This window comes from Muntiacus reevesi, chromosome 3 (genome assembly GCF_963930625.1).
Source record: "Muntiacus reevesi chromosome 3, mMunRee1.1, whole genome shotgun sequence".
In the NCBI taxonomy this organism is placed as follows: domain Eukaryota; kingdom Metazoa; phylum Chordata; class Mammalia; order Artiodactyla; family Cervidae; genus Muntiacus; species Muntiacus reevesi.
This window is the reverse complement of record NC_089251.1, coordinates 149,427,351-149,444,411: the sequence shown is the minus strand read 5'-3', so window position 1 is coordinate 149,444,411 and position 17,061 is coordinate 149,427,351. Positions and strand designations below refer to the sequence as shown.

The 17,061-nt window shown below is 37.0% G+C and overlaps 1 protein-coding gene across 1 annotated transcript in view; it reads right to left on the bottom strand.

Moving 5' to 3' along the window:
- The window catches only part of BOLL (boule homolog, RNA binding protein), a 58,898-nt gene that overhangs the window by 26,316 nt on the left and 15,521 nt on the right, over window positions 1–17,061 (bottom strand). Inside the window, exon 7 of the mRNA XM_065927705.1 lies at window positions 7,194–7,265. Within this exon, the coding sequence (XP_065783777.1) occupies window positions 7,194–7,265 (72 nt within the window). The remainder of the gene's footprint in view (window positions 1–7,193; window positions 7,266–17,061) is intronic.

The following is a 17,061-nucleotide window of genomic DNA, read 5'->3' as shown; positions in this document are numbered from 1 at the left end:
GAAATGGAATAGCCCTCATAGCCAACAAAGAGTCTGAAATGCACTACTTGGGTACAATCTCAAAAACGACATAATAATCTCAGTCTGTTTCCAAGGCAAACCATTAAACATCACAGTGCCTGAACCATCGATGCTGAGAAAACTAAAGTTGACTGGTCTGATGAAGACCTCCAAGACCTTTTAGAACAGAAAAAAAAAAAAAGCGGTCTTTTCATCATAGGGGATTGGAATGCAAAAGTAGGAAGTCAAGAGATACCAGGAATAATAGGCAAGTTAGGCCTTGGAGCACAAAATGAAGCAGGGCAAAGACTAACAGTTTTATCAAGAGAACACCCTGGGCATAGCAAACACCCTTTTCCAACAATACACGAGACGACTTTACATACAGACATTGCCAGATGTTCACTGAGATCAGACTGATTGTACTCTCTGCAGCCAAAGACAGAGAAGCTCTATACAGTCAGCAAAAAAACAAGACCAGGAACAGACTATGGCTCAGATCATCAGCTCCTTACTGCAAAAATCAGGTTTAAATTGAAAAAAGGAGGGAAAACCACTAGGCCATTTAGGTATGACCTAAATCAAATCTTTTATGATTATATAGTGGAGGTGATGAACAGATTAAAGGGATTAGATATAGCAGACAGAGTGCCTGAAGAACTATGGTCAGAGGTTTCCAACACTGTATAGGAGGTGGTGACCAAAACCATACCAAAGAAAAAGAAATGCAAGAAGGCAAAGTGGTGGTCTGATGAGGCTTTTCAAATAGCTGAGGAACGAAGACAGGCAAAACGCAAGGAAGAAAGGGAATGATAAACCAAACTGAATGCAGAGTTCCAGAGAATAACAAGGAGAGATAAGAAGGACTTCTTCCATGAACAATGCAAAGAAGTAGAGGGAAACAATAGAATGGGAAAGACTAGAGATTTCTTCAAGAAAACTGATTTATCAAGGGAACATTTCATGCAAAGATAGGGACAACAAAGGACAGAAGCGTTAAGGACCTAACAGAAGCAGAAAAGATTAAGAGGTGGCAGGAATACACAGAACTGTGCAAAAAAGGTCTTCACGACCAGGATAACCACGATGGTATACCTAGAGCCAGATATTCTAGAGTGTGAAGTCAAGTGGGCCTTATGAAGCATTACTACAAACAAAGCTAGCAGAGGTAATGGAACTCTAGCCGAGCTATTTAAAATCCTAAAATGATGTTGTTAAAGTACCACGCTCAATGTGTCAGCAAATTTGGAAAACTTAGCAGCAGCCACAGGGTTGGAAAATGTCAGTTTTTATTCCCCTCCCAAAGAAGCACAGTGCCAAAGAATGTTCAAACTACCATACAACTGCGCTCATTTCACATGCTAGTGTGAAAAATCCTTCAAGCTAGGCTTCAGCACTATGTGAACTGAGAATTTCCAAATGTACAAGCTGGGTTTAGAAACGGCAGAGGAACCAGAGATCAAACTGTCAACATTTGCTGGATCACGGAGAAAGGAAGTGAATTTCAGAGAAATATCTTCTTATGCTTCATTGACTATGCTAAAGCCTTTGACTGTGTGAATCACAACAAACTGGAAAATTCTTAAAGAGATGGGAATACCAGACCACCTTACCTGTCTCTTGAGAAATTTGTATGTGGGTCAAGAAGCAACAGTTAGGACTGGACATGGAACAATGGTCTAGTTCAAAACTGGGAAAGAAGTGCAACAAGGCTGTATATTGTCACACTGATCATTTAAACTTATATCCAAAGTACACCATGCGAAATGCCAGGCTGGATGAATTACAGGCTGAAATTAAGACTGCTGGGAGAAATATCAATAACCTCATATATACAGATGATACCACTCTAATGGCAGAAAGTGAAGAGGAACTAAAGAGCCTCACAATAGAGGATGAGAGGAGAGGGAAAAAGCTGGCTTAAAACTCAACAATCAAAGAACTAAGATCATGACATCCAGTCCCATTACTTCATGGCTAATAGAAGAGGGAAAAAGTGGAAGCAATAATAGACTTTACTTTTTTGGGCTTCAAAATCACTGTGAATGGTGACTGTAGCCATGACATTAAAACTCTTTCCCCTTGGAAGAAAAGCTATGACAAACCTAGACAGCATATGAAAAAGTAAAGACATCACTTTGCTGATAAAAGTTCTGTATAGTCAAAGCTATGGTTTTCCCAGTAGTTGTGTATGGATGTGAGAATTGAGACATAAAGAAGGCTGAGCACCAAATAATTGATGCTTTCGATTGTGGTGCTGGGGTAGACTCTTGAGAGTCCCCTGGACTGAAAGGAGATCAAACCAGCCAATTCTAAAGGAAATCAACCCTGAATATTCTTTGGAAGGACTGATGCTGAAGCTGAAGCTGCAATACTTAGGCCACCTGATGCAAAGAGCTGACTCACTAGAAAAGACCATGATGCTGGGAAAGACTGAAGGCAAAAGGAGAAGAGAGTGGCAGAGGATGAGATAGATGGCATCACTGACTCAATGGACATGTTTCTGAGCAAACTCCGGGAGATGGTGAAGGACAGGGAAGCATGGCATGCTTCCAGTTCATGGGGAAGCAGAGTTGGACATTCCTTAGTGACTGAACAGCAACAACAATGAAAATCAACACTACACTGTGATATCACTTCACATACACTAGTACGGCTATAGTAAAAAAAAAAAGTAGATAATAAGTGTGTGCAAAGATGTGGAGAAACCCTCATAAATTGCTGGTGGGACTGTAAAATGGTGCAACCTTTTGGAAAGTCTGACACATCCTTAAAAGGTTAAATATAGAGATACCATTGATTTAGCAATTCCACTCCTAGATACAAGACCTAAGAGAAACGAAAATATAAGTCCACAAAAAATCTGTACACAAATGTTCATATCAGCCATTGTCTGTAAGAGAGGAAAGGTGGAAACAACCCAAAGTCCATCGACAAATGAGCAGATGAACAAAGTGTGGTTTCACAGCCACATACTGTCCATGAAAGGCAGATCTATAAAGACAGAAAGTACTGATCTATTACTGGTTGCTTAGGACAGGGAGGAGGGGGTAAGGGGAATGACTACCAATGGGTAAAGCTCCCCCCCACCCCCTGGGGTACGGTAGCACTGTAAATTTAGTAAAAACTACTCTGTTGTACAGGCTTCCCAGGTGGTGCTAGAGGTAAAGAACCCGCCTGCCGATGCAGGAGACACGAGATGTGGGTTTGATCTCTGAGTCAGGAAGATCCCCTGGAGAAGGGCATGGCAACTCACTCCAGGATTCTTGCCTGAAGAATCCCACGGACAGAGGAACCTGGTGGGCTATCTAAAGTCCATAGGGTCGCAAAGAGTCAGACATGGCTGAAGTAAGTTGTTTAAGTAAGAATGCACGCATTCTGTTGTACTCTTGGAAAAGGTGAATTGTATGGTATATGAATAGCTAAATAAAGCTTTATTTAAAAAAAAAGAGAGTCAAGTTATTTAAGATACTTGTTGTAAGATGACAATAGAAAAGAGTGTCTTTTTATTTTTTAAATCAGTTGTATTATTCTTTAATAATAAGTGTTTTAGCTTATTTTCTACCTTTAATAAAATCTTTTTTAATTATTAAAGTAAAAAAGACAGAAAATAAGAAGATTCCATGAATCTACCATTGAAATAGTTCATTTCAGGCAGACCATATCAACTGCTAATGGATGACATCAACATGATAACCATGTGAGGTCTGTGTTCTTTATACCATGTTTAAAAAGGCAGGATAATCTCTTAAGAAAATACTTTAATAAGAATTTGAAATAACATGCTTAATGTGTAGATTTGTTAGATAAATAAAATCACTATCTTCTTCTGAAGTGAGAAATACGAAAGAGATAAATACTGACTGAACCAGTCCTTACCTGATTTGACTAACAAAAACTGATAAAGCTATCAATCTCAGAATTTGTAAAAAGAACAAGGGAAGAGATTATCAAAGTGGCAGTTTTAAGGGGAGAATGATGATGAATAAATATATAACTGGAAAGAAATATGCAAAGTGAAATTATTTCTTACACTGAAAAATATTATGTTACAAACTGGTACAAAAATCTTTCCCAAGTATATCTAGGTAATATACTTCCAGTTTTGTAATTTGTGTCAAGTGGAAAATTAGAGCCAAAGTATAAAATTAAACTGTATTAGAAACTTTACAGAATACATCTATGTCATGTATGTACATATGTAATCAATTAATGGAGTAGGAGCTGGACTCCACAAAGTGCAAGCAGAAAGTAACTTCACTCTTTCTCACCCCTGGCATTTTAAAAGCATTTTGTTAAAACTAGTGTTTACCAGTGGTGAGAGGGAAGGGGGAGGGAAAAAGAAGGTGGGGGTTAAAAGGTACAAGATATTAAAATAAATAAGCTGTAAGGATATAATGACAACCCACTCTAGTATTCTTGCCTGGAAAATCCCATGGACAGAGAAGCCTGGAGGGCTACAGTCCATGGGGTCAGACACGACTGAGCGACTAACAACACAAGGATATACAGGGTCTGCATGCAGGCAAGTTGCTTTAGTCGTGTCCAACTCTATGACCCTATGGACTGTGGCCTGCCAAGCTCCTCTGTTCATGGGGTTCTCCAGGCAAGAATACTGGAATGGGTTGCCATTTCCTCCTCCAAGGGATCTTCTCAACCCAAGGATCAAACCCACATCTCTTAGCTCTCTTGAAATGGCAGTCAGGTTCCTTACCACCAGTGCCACCTGAGAAGCCCACACATGGAATATAGACATTTAAAAAATAATTTTATTTATTTTTGGCTGTGCTGGGTTTTGTTGCTATGCTTGGACTTTCTCTGGCTGAGGTGAGTGGGGGCTAGTCTCTAGTTGGGGTGCGTGGGCTTCTCACTGAGGGGCTCCTCTTATTCTGAGCAAAGGCTCTGGGTGTATGGGCTCAGCAGTTGGGGCTTCCCGGCTCTAGAGCACAGACTCAACAGTTCTGGTGCACAGGCTTAGCTGCTCCATGCCATGTGGGAACTTCCCACATGAGGGACTGAACCCGTGTCTCTTCACTGGCAGGTGAACTCTCCACCACTGAGCCGCCAGGGAAGTCCTGGCCAATATTTTATAATAACTATAAATGGAGTAAAATCTATAAAAATTTTGAATTACTATGTTGTACACCTGAAGCTAATATTGCACATCAACTATAGTTCAATAAAAAACAAATTTTTCAAAGGGTAAACAGACAAATAAAAAACACTGTGTTGAGCTAGTTTTCCTAGCCTCCAGATAAAAATCAGGAAAAATTATTTTTTGGCATGTTAACAGATTCCAAATGCTGACTCTTTTGTCAGGTACTTTTTTCTTTGGTAATGTCCTTGCTGAGAACTTCTGACTACAATTTTAGACCTAGATTCTAGGGGTCTACTTCACATAGATTTTTTTCTCTCCTGGGGTCACTTTATACTTTTTTGGAAAGATTCTCTTCTGTGAGGTTCTTATCTTGCTCTTGGGACACAAACTTTGCTTGCTGTGAGACATTCAACATGTTCCCCCTGTAGACTTCTTTTCTGGCTCTGCTTCAATAGTCCATATCACCTAGAGGAAGGCATGGAACCCATTCCAGTATTCTTGTCCAGAGAAACCCCATGGATAGAGGAGCCTGGCGGGCTATAGTCCATAGAGTTGCAGAGTTGGACATGACTGAAGTGACTTAGCAAGCATGCATGCACAGGTCTAAAAGATTCTATCTCACAAATTCCAGGGGACAAATATTAAACTCTCTTAATCATTCTCTGAAGTCCTGTTCACTTGGTTGAGAATAGGAAATGCCATAGTACTCTAAAACTCTCTTGTTAAAAAAGCCTCATTACCAGTCTTCTTTATTAACTTCATCCTCAAGATGTGGTTAATAATGAGCACATCCTCATGTGCTCAAGATGGGCAATAAGCTAAGGGTCCTAAACGTGGTTTCATAACTTTTGGTTTGTATTGTTAAATGGCCTAGTATCTAATGTTGTCTTTGGGGCCTCTCAAAATTTTGAATTAGAAATAGTCATGCTACATATATACTTTAAATAAAGGCCATCAAGTTACTTTCATTTTTACTAAGTGAATAAAATACTTTAGATAATTTTATACTTAGCATAGTAACAGAATTTAAGAACAACTCCCCCAAACCTAGTCTAATACTAAAAAATAATTTCAGTAACCATAATATTTCATGTGGGTCTAATAAAGTTCAAAAAGAAAAAAAACCCCCAGAAACAAAGTCTTCCACTATTTCAAAGGTTTAAAAGAATGTGATTTTATCTGAGAATGCTATAGACCAGAAGTAGGCAACCATTTTCTATAAAGGGCTAATGGGTAAATATTTTAAGCTTGCAGGCCATATATCTCTGGTGCAACCACTCAACTCTTCTACTGCAGCACAAAAGCAGCCACAATTATGTAAACAAATATGGCTGTTTTCCAATTACATTTTATTTATGAAACACCAAAATGGCCTGGCATTAGAGTTTACTTATCCTCAACCTCCCATAAGAATTAATGAAAAGAACGCTGATCAACTAAAAGAGGCTGTCATAATATAAATCACAATATATTATTTTGATACGTATTTATTAAATGTAATAACCAGAAACTGATATAATAACAATAATATTTTAAAAAAATCAGCCTGTGGTCCAGTATTTTCATACCTTGGAAATTATTTCTATGTTAGCCAGGGGAGCAAAACTGACCCTATTACATTTGATAAAAATTAGTCCTTTATTGGAAGGACTGATGCTGAAGCTGAAGTTCCAATACTTTGGCCACCTGATGCAAAGAGACAACTAATTGGAAAAGACCCTGATGCTGGGAAAGATTAAAGGCAAAAGAAGGAGAGGGTGGCAGAGGACAAGATAGTTAGATGGCATCACTGACTAAATGGACATGAATTTGAGCAAACTCCAGGAGATAGTGAAGGACAGGGAAGCCTGGCATGCTGCAGTCCATAGGATGGCAAAGAGTCAGACATGACAACAGCATAAGTAAGCAATCTATCTTCTTATATGACATTTAGATCCCTCATTAAAAAAAAAAAAAAAGAAAATATCACTGCTATCGAGGCTTAACTACCTCTTTTAAATTACGAGAGTATTTATTTGCATGAGAAAGACTAAAATGGAATTTATTCAAAAAAGGCTGAAACTATCAAAGATTTGCATTGTAATTTAATGTTTACCTGGTAGTGATATGCAGGTTGCTGATAAACAGGCTGAGCTACCATCACAGGGGAACTAGATATAGAACGTGACTGTTAAGAGGAAAGAAAAGTAGCAAAAATTATTTCAGGCAAAATTCTTTATAACTGTTTATGACAAAGTTTATCTTACACTGTTACCCAAACCCAGTCAACTTATAGTTTATGACTGGAAATATAATTTTTCCACCTCTTATTCATATTATTGCAATTCCACTTCAAGTTTATTAAAATTATCACAATATTTCTACTTCCATGTGGTTTCATTTCCACAGTAATGTTAAAACCACCACCAGAAAAGTTGCTTTTAGTTCAAAGATTATGAATAAATACAGTTTCTAAGAGAGTATTTCCCTGATGCTGGGAAAGAGCGAAGGAAGGAGGAGAAAGGGACGACAGAGAATGAGGCTGTTAGATGGCATCACCAACTCGATGGACATGAGTTTGAGCAAGCTCCAGGAGTTTGTGATAGACAGGAAAGCCTGGCATGCTGCAGTCCATGGGGTTGCAAAGAGTCGGACACGACTGAGTGACTGAACTGGAGAGAATATTAGATGAAAACTAGCAGCTGAACTTAACGTGACATAGCCTATTTCCAATGCAGAGACAAGCAGTAGATGTTTACACAGCATTTAGAACTGAATGAATAATCATATCTGATCTGCCACTAAATTCCCACTACTTACAAATAATCAACATCCTATTCCTTTGTTATATATTAAATTAAAGCAAATGCATTATTTATTGAAGAATGTTAAACTCTATTTTATTAATTTGATATTTAAATAAGTTGGTCATCTAATAAATTTACAAGTGATTTGTTCGATAAAAGTACATATAACACCTGATTATTCAAAGTAATAGAATAAACCTCAAAACTGGTTATTTAAAGCCAGATCATTATAAAACAGGCAAGCTGTATTACAAAATAGGTAAAATAGGCTTTAACAATAGCAATTAAAATTCAATTTGTAACATGGGATCTAATTTGCACTGTATTGTTTTAGTGTTCACCTGTCCACCCAAATTGAAGAAAAGTATCATGGTTTTGCATAATTTTCAGACAACTGTGTACTAATAAAATTGTACTAACAGATTAACATTTGAAAATAATAATGTAACTAATTATATTAATACATTAAAGGAGAAAAAATGATATTTTCAGCAGATACAGAAACTACACTGTTAAAATTCAATACCCTTTCAGGATAAAACTTAGCAAACAGTTAAAAAATAACTTAATCCTTAATTGATTTGGGTCAGTAATTCTCAACCAGGTGGGACACTGTATCCCTAGGAAACATTTGGTAGTATTCTGGTTTTCATAATGGTAGGGAGGCTAGGAATCCACTAAAAATCCTGCAATGTACAGGACAGTTTTCACAAAAAAGAAACAATCATCTGACCCCAGATGTCAACAGTGCTAAGATGGAGAAACCTTGGTTAAAGTTTAGAGTATCTTATCTTTATCTATATATAGGTTTTGGAAGATACTCACATAAACCTTAATGATTAATTACTGAACTTACTATCTTTTTTAAGAAAAAGATTATGGTGTTAAAACATAAATACTGTAGCAGAGACACTGCCAGTGCAATAACTTGATGAGGAAAAATGAGAAAGAAACAGAAGTATATTGAATTCTAAATGACTGCCTATATGAGAGTTTGGCAGGGTTAATGATAAAATACCAACACTTAAAAATCAAAAGCATTATTACACACCAGTCACAATCTTTAGGCAGTGTGATTAAAAAGAATACACCATAATAAAACCAACAAAAACTACAGAGTACCTAAGAATAAATCAAGCAAAAGATAAGCCAATTTTTTTTTTATAGAGAAACAAAAACTTTATTGATGGATGGAAACCCTAAACACTGTTTATGAATGGGAAAATTTAGTATCATGCCTAAATGTCCCATGTATATCTATATATTTAACACAATTCTAATAAAAATAAAGTCTCTTCACAGAGCTGAACAAGCTGAATTATGAAGTGTATAAAAGCAAAGACTTAAGGACAGATGAGGGGCTCCTGAAGAAGAGAGTGAGATTATTGCCCTATCAGATTTTAAGACTTCTTATAAAGCAACAGTAATTGAAACAAAATTGGGAAGAGCAAGCAAATATAGCAATGGAACATAACAGACAGAACAGCAAGACTCCCACACACAGAAACCTGGCGTTTTACAGACGATTCATTTCAAAAAAGTGGAAGAAGATGGATTAATCAATATCTAAACTCCAAATTAAAGATCCAGATATGAAAAGCAGCAACACAGTATTAAAAAGACACTAAAAGCGAAAACCGTAAAACATTAATACACCTATTAACATTAAAACAAAAAAACTGTGTACAACAAAAAATATCATAAAGTTAATGGACAAGGCACAAACTAAAGGATATTTACAACCCATAGAATTCACATGATGAACTCAAGAAGACAATCCCAACAGAAAAAAATGGGTAAAAGATATAGAGAGGAATTCAATAGAAGAAACTGGAATGGCAAATAAATATATAAAAATATATTTAATATTACCACTAACTAGGCAAATGAAAGGTAAAACAAGATACCATTTCATAACAATACTGGCAAAAAATATTGGCAAAAACTATTTTTGCCAATAATATTGCAAGAATCTAGTGTATCTAGTAAATCAACAAACTGGCAGATTATGGAGAAATTGAAGCTCTCATAAACTGTTACATAACCTTTATACTGGTATATTTTAGAAAGATATTTGGAACATTTAGTCATACATGTGAAGTCTATAAATGTAAAGTTCTACTTATATACATATGTCATGGCCTAGACCAAGGAAGGAAAAATCTTCCAGTCATACATGAGCATGAATACACTTAAGAGTATTAATTTTCAGATATTTCATATGGCCTTCTTCCAGATTTAATCTGTCTGCAAATACACCTGTGTAGAATGAATTCTTTTCAAAACTCCCCTTTCACAATTACTTTCCCCCTTGACTATGAAAGGCACACTCTCACTCATTCTGGATCTTGCTATAATGCTTTGTTTTGGAATGTAAACAGTAACAGAGCATCAAACAAATAGATAATTCAAGAAGACAATACTTCTGAGAAATAGAAAAGAGCAAAGCAAAAAGAGCTTGTATATGAAATATTAAGGGGGAGATAGTACCTTATTTCAAATACAGGGAACAAGATAAATTACATGATGGTCACAGAGATACATATTAATTCACACATTTGAACTTAAAAATAAAGTCAGAATTTTCTAATAGAAATTAAAGTTTTATTTGATTGACTAATTTGGTTAATTAGTTTTGCTAACTGAATTATACAGTAGGCATTTTCCATTTTTTTTACTGCAAGATAATTTACATGACATTTCAAATGTATAAAATAATGATTATACATATGTATAAAGAATAAAATGATAATCACAATGAGTCTAGTCAATATCCATCACTACACGTAAGACATTTTCCAGTCTTAAATGAAATTTATAGCTACAAGGTTTCATACAAATAATTCTAAAGCAAATCTATTGTACAATATATTAGGTTGGTAGAAAAGTAACTGTGGTTTCAGACCATGAATTTTAAGTCATTATAGCTAGGCTCAAAACATAGCTTTATTAATCAAAAGAGGAACCACTACAATCAACACATTTTTGCTAACAAGAAATAAATTCATTTATTCTTGTAGCATAAAAATCCATGCTTCAGGAATTGACAAACTCTTGGAAAGCATTTTCTGCCTCCTGCTGGTTGTGGAAGTGTTTTTTCTACAATAAGTTGTCAAGATACTTGAAGAAGTGGTAGTCCGTTGGAAGAGAGGTAAGGTGAATATGGTGGATGAGGCAAAACTTTGTAGCCTAATTCTATCAACTTTCGAAGCATTAGTTGTGCAACATGCGATCAGGTGACGTCATGGAGAACTGGGCACATTCTGTTGACTACAGGCATTGCAGTTTTTGGTGCATCTCATCAATTTGTTGAGCATACTTGTCAGATGTTATGGTTTCACCAGGATTCAAAAGCTGTACTCGATCAGATGAGCAGCAGATAACCAAACAGCAACCATGACCTTTTTTCATTAGATTGGCTTTGGAAAGTGCTCTGGAGCTTCTTCTTAGCCCAGCCACTGAGTTGGTCATCACTGGTTGTCATATAAAATCCACTTTTCGTTGCAGGTCACAATCCGATCTTTATCGAAATGGTTCACTGTTGTTGTGTAGAATAAGAGAAGATGACACTTAAAAACAATTTTTTTTGGCTTTTTCGTCAGCTCACGAGGCACCCACTTTTTTTCACCTTTCTAGTTTGCATCAAATGCCAAATGGCCACAGAATGGTCGACACTGAGTTCTTTGGCAACTCTTTGTGTAGTTTAAGATGATCAGCTTCGATTATAGATCTCAGTTGGTCACTGTCAACTTCCAATGGCCGGCCACTACACTCCTCATCTTCAAGGCTCTCATTTCCTCTGCAAAACCTCTTGAAACAGCACCGCATTGTATGTTCATTAGTAGTTCCTGGGATAAATGTGTTGTTGATGTTGCAAGTTGTCTCTACTGCTTTAAGACGCATTTTGAACTCAAATAAGAAAACTGCTCAAATCTGCTTTTTCTCTAACTTCATTTCCCCAGTCTAAAATAAGTAGCAAGTAGTTGAGTCATTAGCACAAAAACACAAAGCAAGAAATGTGCATTAAAATGATGTGTAACATAACCACATTTATTTAAAAATGTATTCCGATATCAAACGGCAGAGTTCAACAATGCAAGACCGCAATTACTTTTGCACCAATCCAATATAATAGGTCTAAACTATTTAAAATTTGGTAAATTTCAGATTTCAGCTTAAAATTAGTGAGAGTATTCCTCATTTTTCAAAAAACCTTTAGAGGATACATAAGCAAAAAACTTTGAAGACCACTGTCCTAAACAAACTCTCATACAATATATACAAAATCTAGATGGTTAATACAGTCCTTTTAAAAAAATTTTATACTCCATTGTTTATTTACTGTTATATAACTTTTCTAGATAAGGCAATGCATTATAATAAATAATAATCACATTTATTATATGTTCAATATGTTACTGTATGTGTATGCACACATGCTCACTCTAATTCTAGGTGATTCCATGAATTGCAGCCCAGCAGGCTCCTAAGTCCATGGAATTTTCCAGTCAAGAGTACTGGAGTGGGTTGACATTTACTACTCTAGGGGATCTTCCCAACCTAGGGATCGCACTCACATCTTCTGCACTGGCAGGTGGATTCTTTACCACTATGCCACCTGGGAAGCCCTCCATATATTAAATCATGAGCAATATATTCATTATATTTATAGAACTTTATTCATTTATATATATTTCAATCTCAGATCTGCTAAATGTGGATTGTCAGGTACTATCTATTTCTGTTTAGGAAAAAAACCCAAAATTGAATTTGCAGAATATGACCACAAAACACACACCAAGAAAGCTCCAAATGGATTAAACAGTTAAATATAAAGTAAAATGAAATCATGGAATAACTAGCAGAAAGTAAATCTGAGTAGTTTTCAAATCCGTAGGGGGGCAACATTGTAAGTGATGAAGTAAAATTAAAAAATCAATTCATTTAGTCATAAAACTTCTAAACTTACAAAGAGTGAAAAAGATGAAAATACCATGTAAAATTTATATATAAAATAATAAAGTTTTGACTCCATATTAAAGTCTTGCAAATTGGTTAGAATAAAAATAGGACCTTAATGGCTAAATTTTAAAAAATCACGAGCAGTTTATAAGTAGTATACGCAATTTAAAACTTGCATTGAAAATACTTCATCTAACTAAATTCTTTGTTGTTGACATGTGGTTGATTTACAGTGTTGTGTTAGTTTCAGGCGCACAGCAAACTGATTCAGTTACACACACGTGTGTATGCACACACACACGCATTTTTTTCAGATTCATTTCCTTTACAGGTTGGTACAATATATTGAGTACAGTTCTCTCCGTGTAGTCTTGATTGTAGAAAAAACTTAAAATGTCCATCAATACAGAATATACACTCATACAATGGAGTACTATAAAAAATTTAAATAGATGAACTAGATGTACTAGGATCAACATGGTTTAATCTCAAAAACAAAATACTGAATAGAAAAACCAGATTATTTACATAGCATTAAAAAGCTGCCTAAAGCAACATGATATATCTATTTCTTAAGGATCCCTGCATTTGTAGTATAAACATATAAAATGGATAGGAAAGATACTCTGGTTAACCTCTGAGGAGGAAAAGAAGGCAAGATAATCAAGGCAAGGAGACTTTATTTGAATGTCATATTTAATTCTCCCCACTACCTGCCTCCTGAGAAACCTGTATGCAGGTCAAGAAGCAACAGCTAGAACCAGATACGGAACACCAGACTAGTTCAAAATTGGGAAAGGACTACTTCAAGTAGTCCTGTATGTGGTCACCCTGCTTATTTAACTTATATGCAGAGGACATCATGTGAAATGCTGGGCTGGATGAATCACAAGCTGGAATCAAGACTGCCGGGAGAGATACCAATAACCTCAGATATGCAGATGACCAGCTGCTAAAGAATCAGACTGCAATGCAGGAGACTTTGGTTCGATTCTTGGGTCAGGAAGATCCCCTGGAGAAGAGATAGGCTACCCACTCCAGTATTCGTAGGCTTCACTGGTGGCTCAGTCGGTAAAAAACCCACCTGCAATGTGGCAGACCTGGGTTCGATCCCTGGGTTGAGAAGATTCCCTGGAGGAGGGCTTGGCAGACCAATTCATTATTCTTGCTTGGAGAATACGGATGGACAGAGGAGCTTGGCAGGCTAGAGTCCACAGGGTCACAGAGGGTAGGACACGGCTGAGAGACTAAACATAGCACAGCACATGCAGATGACACTACCCTAATGAGCCCCAAGAAAAAGAAATACAAAAAGGCAAAATGGTTGTCTGAGGAGACCTTACAAATAGCTGAGAAAAAAGAAAAGTGAAGGAGAAAAGGAAAGATATATTCATCTTAAGGGAGAGCTTCAAAGAACAGCAAGAAAAAATAAGAAAGCCTTCCTAAGTGAACAATACAAAGAAATAGAAGAAAATAACAGAACAGGAAAGACTAGAGATCTCTTCGAGAAAATTAAAGATACCGAGGGAACATTTTATGCACAAATAAAGGACAGAAATGGTATGGACCTGACAGAAGCAGAGGAGATTAAGAAAAGGTGGCAAGAAAACACAGAAGAACTATACAAAAAAGATCTTAATGACCCAGATACCATGATGGTGTGATTACTCACCTAGAGCTAGACATCCTGGAGTGCGAAATCAAGTGGGCCTTAGGAAGTATCACTACAAACAAAGCTAGTGCAGGTGATCGAATTCCAGCTGAGGCACTTCAAATCCTAAAAGATGATGGTGTTAAAGTGCTGCACTGAATATGCCAGCAAATTTGGAAAACTCAGCAGTGGCCAAAGAACTGGAAAAGGTCAGTTCTCATTCCAATCCCAAAGAAGGGCAATGCCAAAGAATGTTCAAACTACTGCACAACTGCACTCATTTCACAAGCTAACAAGGTAACGGTCAAAATCCTTCAAGCTAGGCTTCAACAGGATGTGAACTGAGAACTTTCCAGATGTACAAGCTGGATTTAGAAAATGCAAAGGAATCAGAGACCAAACTGCCAACATTAACTGAAACATAGAAAAAGTGAGAATTCCAGAAAAACATCTACTTCTGCTTCACTGACTATGCTAAAGCCTTTGACTGTGTGGATCATAACAAACTGTGGAAAATTCTTAAAGAGATGGGGATACCAGACCACCTTACTTGCCTCCTGAGAAACCTATACGCACGGCAAGAAGCAACAGTTAGAATTGGACATGGAACAGACTGGTTCCAAATTGGGAAAGGAGTACATCAAGGCTGTATATCATCACCCTTCTTATCTAACATATGCAGTAGGTCATGTGAAATGCCGGGATGGATGATGCACAAACTGCAATCAACATTGCTACGGGAAATATCAATAACCTCGATATGCAGATGACACCACTCTTATGGCAGAAAGCGAAGAGGAACTAAAGAGCCTCTTGATGAACGTAGAAGAGGAGACTGAAATCCTGGCTTAAAAGTCAACATTCAAAAAACTAACATCATGGCATCTGGTCTCATTACTTCAAGGCAAATAGATGGGAAACAACAGAAACTGGGCCAGACTTGATTTTCTTGGGCTACAAAATCACTGTGGACGATGACTGCAGCCATTAATAAAAAAAATGCCTGATCCTTGGAAGAAAAGCTATGACAAACCTAGAAAGCATATTTATCATCTGGTGATCAAAACCAACCCCAAGAAACAGAAATGCAAGAAGGCAAAATGGTTGTCTGAAGAGGCCTTACAAATAGCTGAGAAAAGAAAAAAAGAGAAAGGCAAAGGAGAAAGTGAAAGATATACTCCAGTGAATGCAGATTTCCAGAGAATAACAAAGAGAGATAAAAAGAAGTAGAGAGAAACAGTAGAATGGGAAAGACTAGAGATCTCTTCAAGAAATCTGGAGATATCAAAGGAACATTTCAATCACGTATGGGCATGAAAAAGGACAGAAATGATGAAGACCTAATGCAAGCAGAAGAGATCAAGAAGAGGTGGCAAGAATACACAGAATAACTATATGAAAAAGGTCTTCATGACCAGGGTAACCATGATGCTATGGTCACTCAACTAGGGCCAGACATGCTGGACTGTGAAGTCAAGTGGGCTTTATGAAGCATTACTGCAAACAAAGCTAGTGGAGGTGATGGAATTCCAGTTGAGCTATTTCAAATCCTAAAAGATGATGGTGTTAAAGTGCTGCACTGAATATGCCAGCAGATCTGGAAAACTCAGCAGTGGCCACAGGGTTGGAAAATGTCTGTTTTCATTCCAATCCCAAAGAAGGGTAATGCCAAACAATGTTCAAACTACCATGCAATTATACTCATTTCACATGCTAGTAAGGATATGTTCAAAATCCTTCAAGTTAGGCCTCAACACTATGTGAACCGAGAATTTCCAGATGTACAAGCTGGGTTTAGAAAAGGCAGGGGAAGCAGAGGGCAAATTGCTAACATTTGTTGAATCATGGAGAAAGGAAGGGAATTTCAGAAAAACATGTACTTCTGTGGATGTTTGTTTGTTTCTACAATAAACTGTGGAAAATTCTTAAAGAGATAAGATTACCAGACCACCTTACCTGTCTCCTGAGAAACCTGTATGGGGGTCAAGAAACAACAGTTAGAACCGGACATGGAAAAATGGACTGGTTTAAAATTAGGAAAGGAGTATGTTAAGGCTGTATATTGTCACCCTGCTTATTTAACTTATATGCAGAGTATACCATGCGAAAGCCTTGCTGGATGAATCACAAGTTGCAGTCAGGACTGCTGGGAGAAAATATCAACAACCTCATATCTGCAGATGATACCACTCTAATGGCAGAAAGCAAAGAGGAATTAAAGAGCCTCTTGATGAGGGTGAAAGAAGAGAGTGAAAAAGCTGGCTTAAAACTCAAGCCAAGCAAAACTTCAAAAAACTAAGATCATGGCATCTGGTTCCATTAAATCATGGCTAACAGAAGGGGGAAAAAGTGGAAGCACTGACACATTTTACTTTCTTGGGCTCCAATATCACTGTGAGTGGTGACTGCATGAAATTTAAAGGCACCTGCTCCTTGGAAGGAAGGCTATGACAAATCTAGACAGCAAGGTTATGACAAACTTAGACAGCATATTAAAACACAGAGACATCACTTTGCCAACTAAGGTCCGTTTTTCAAAGCTATGGTTTTTCCAGTAGTCATGT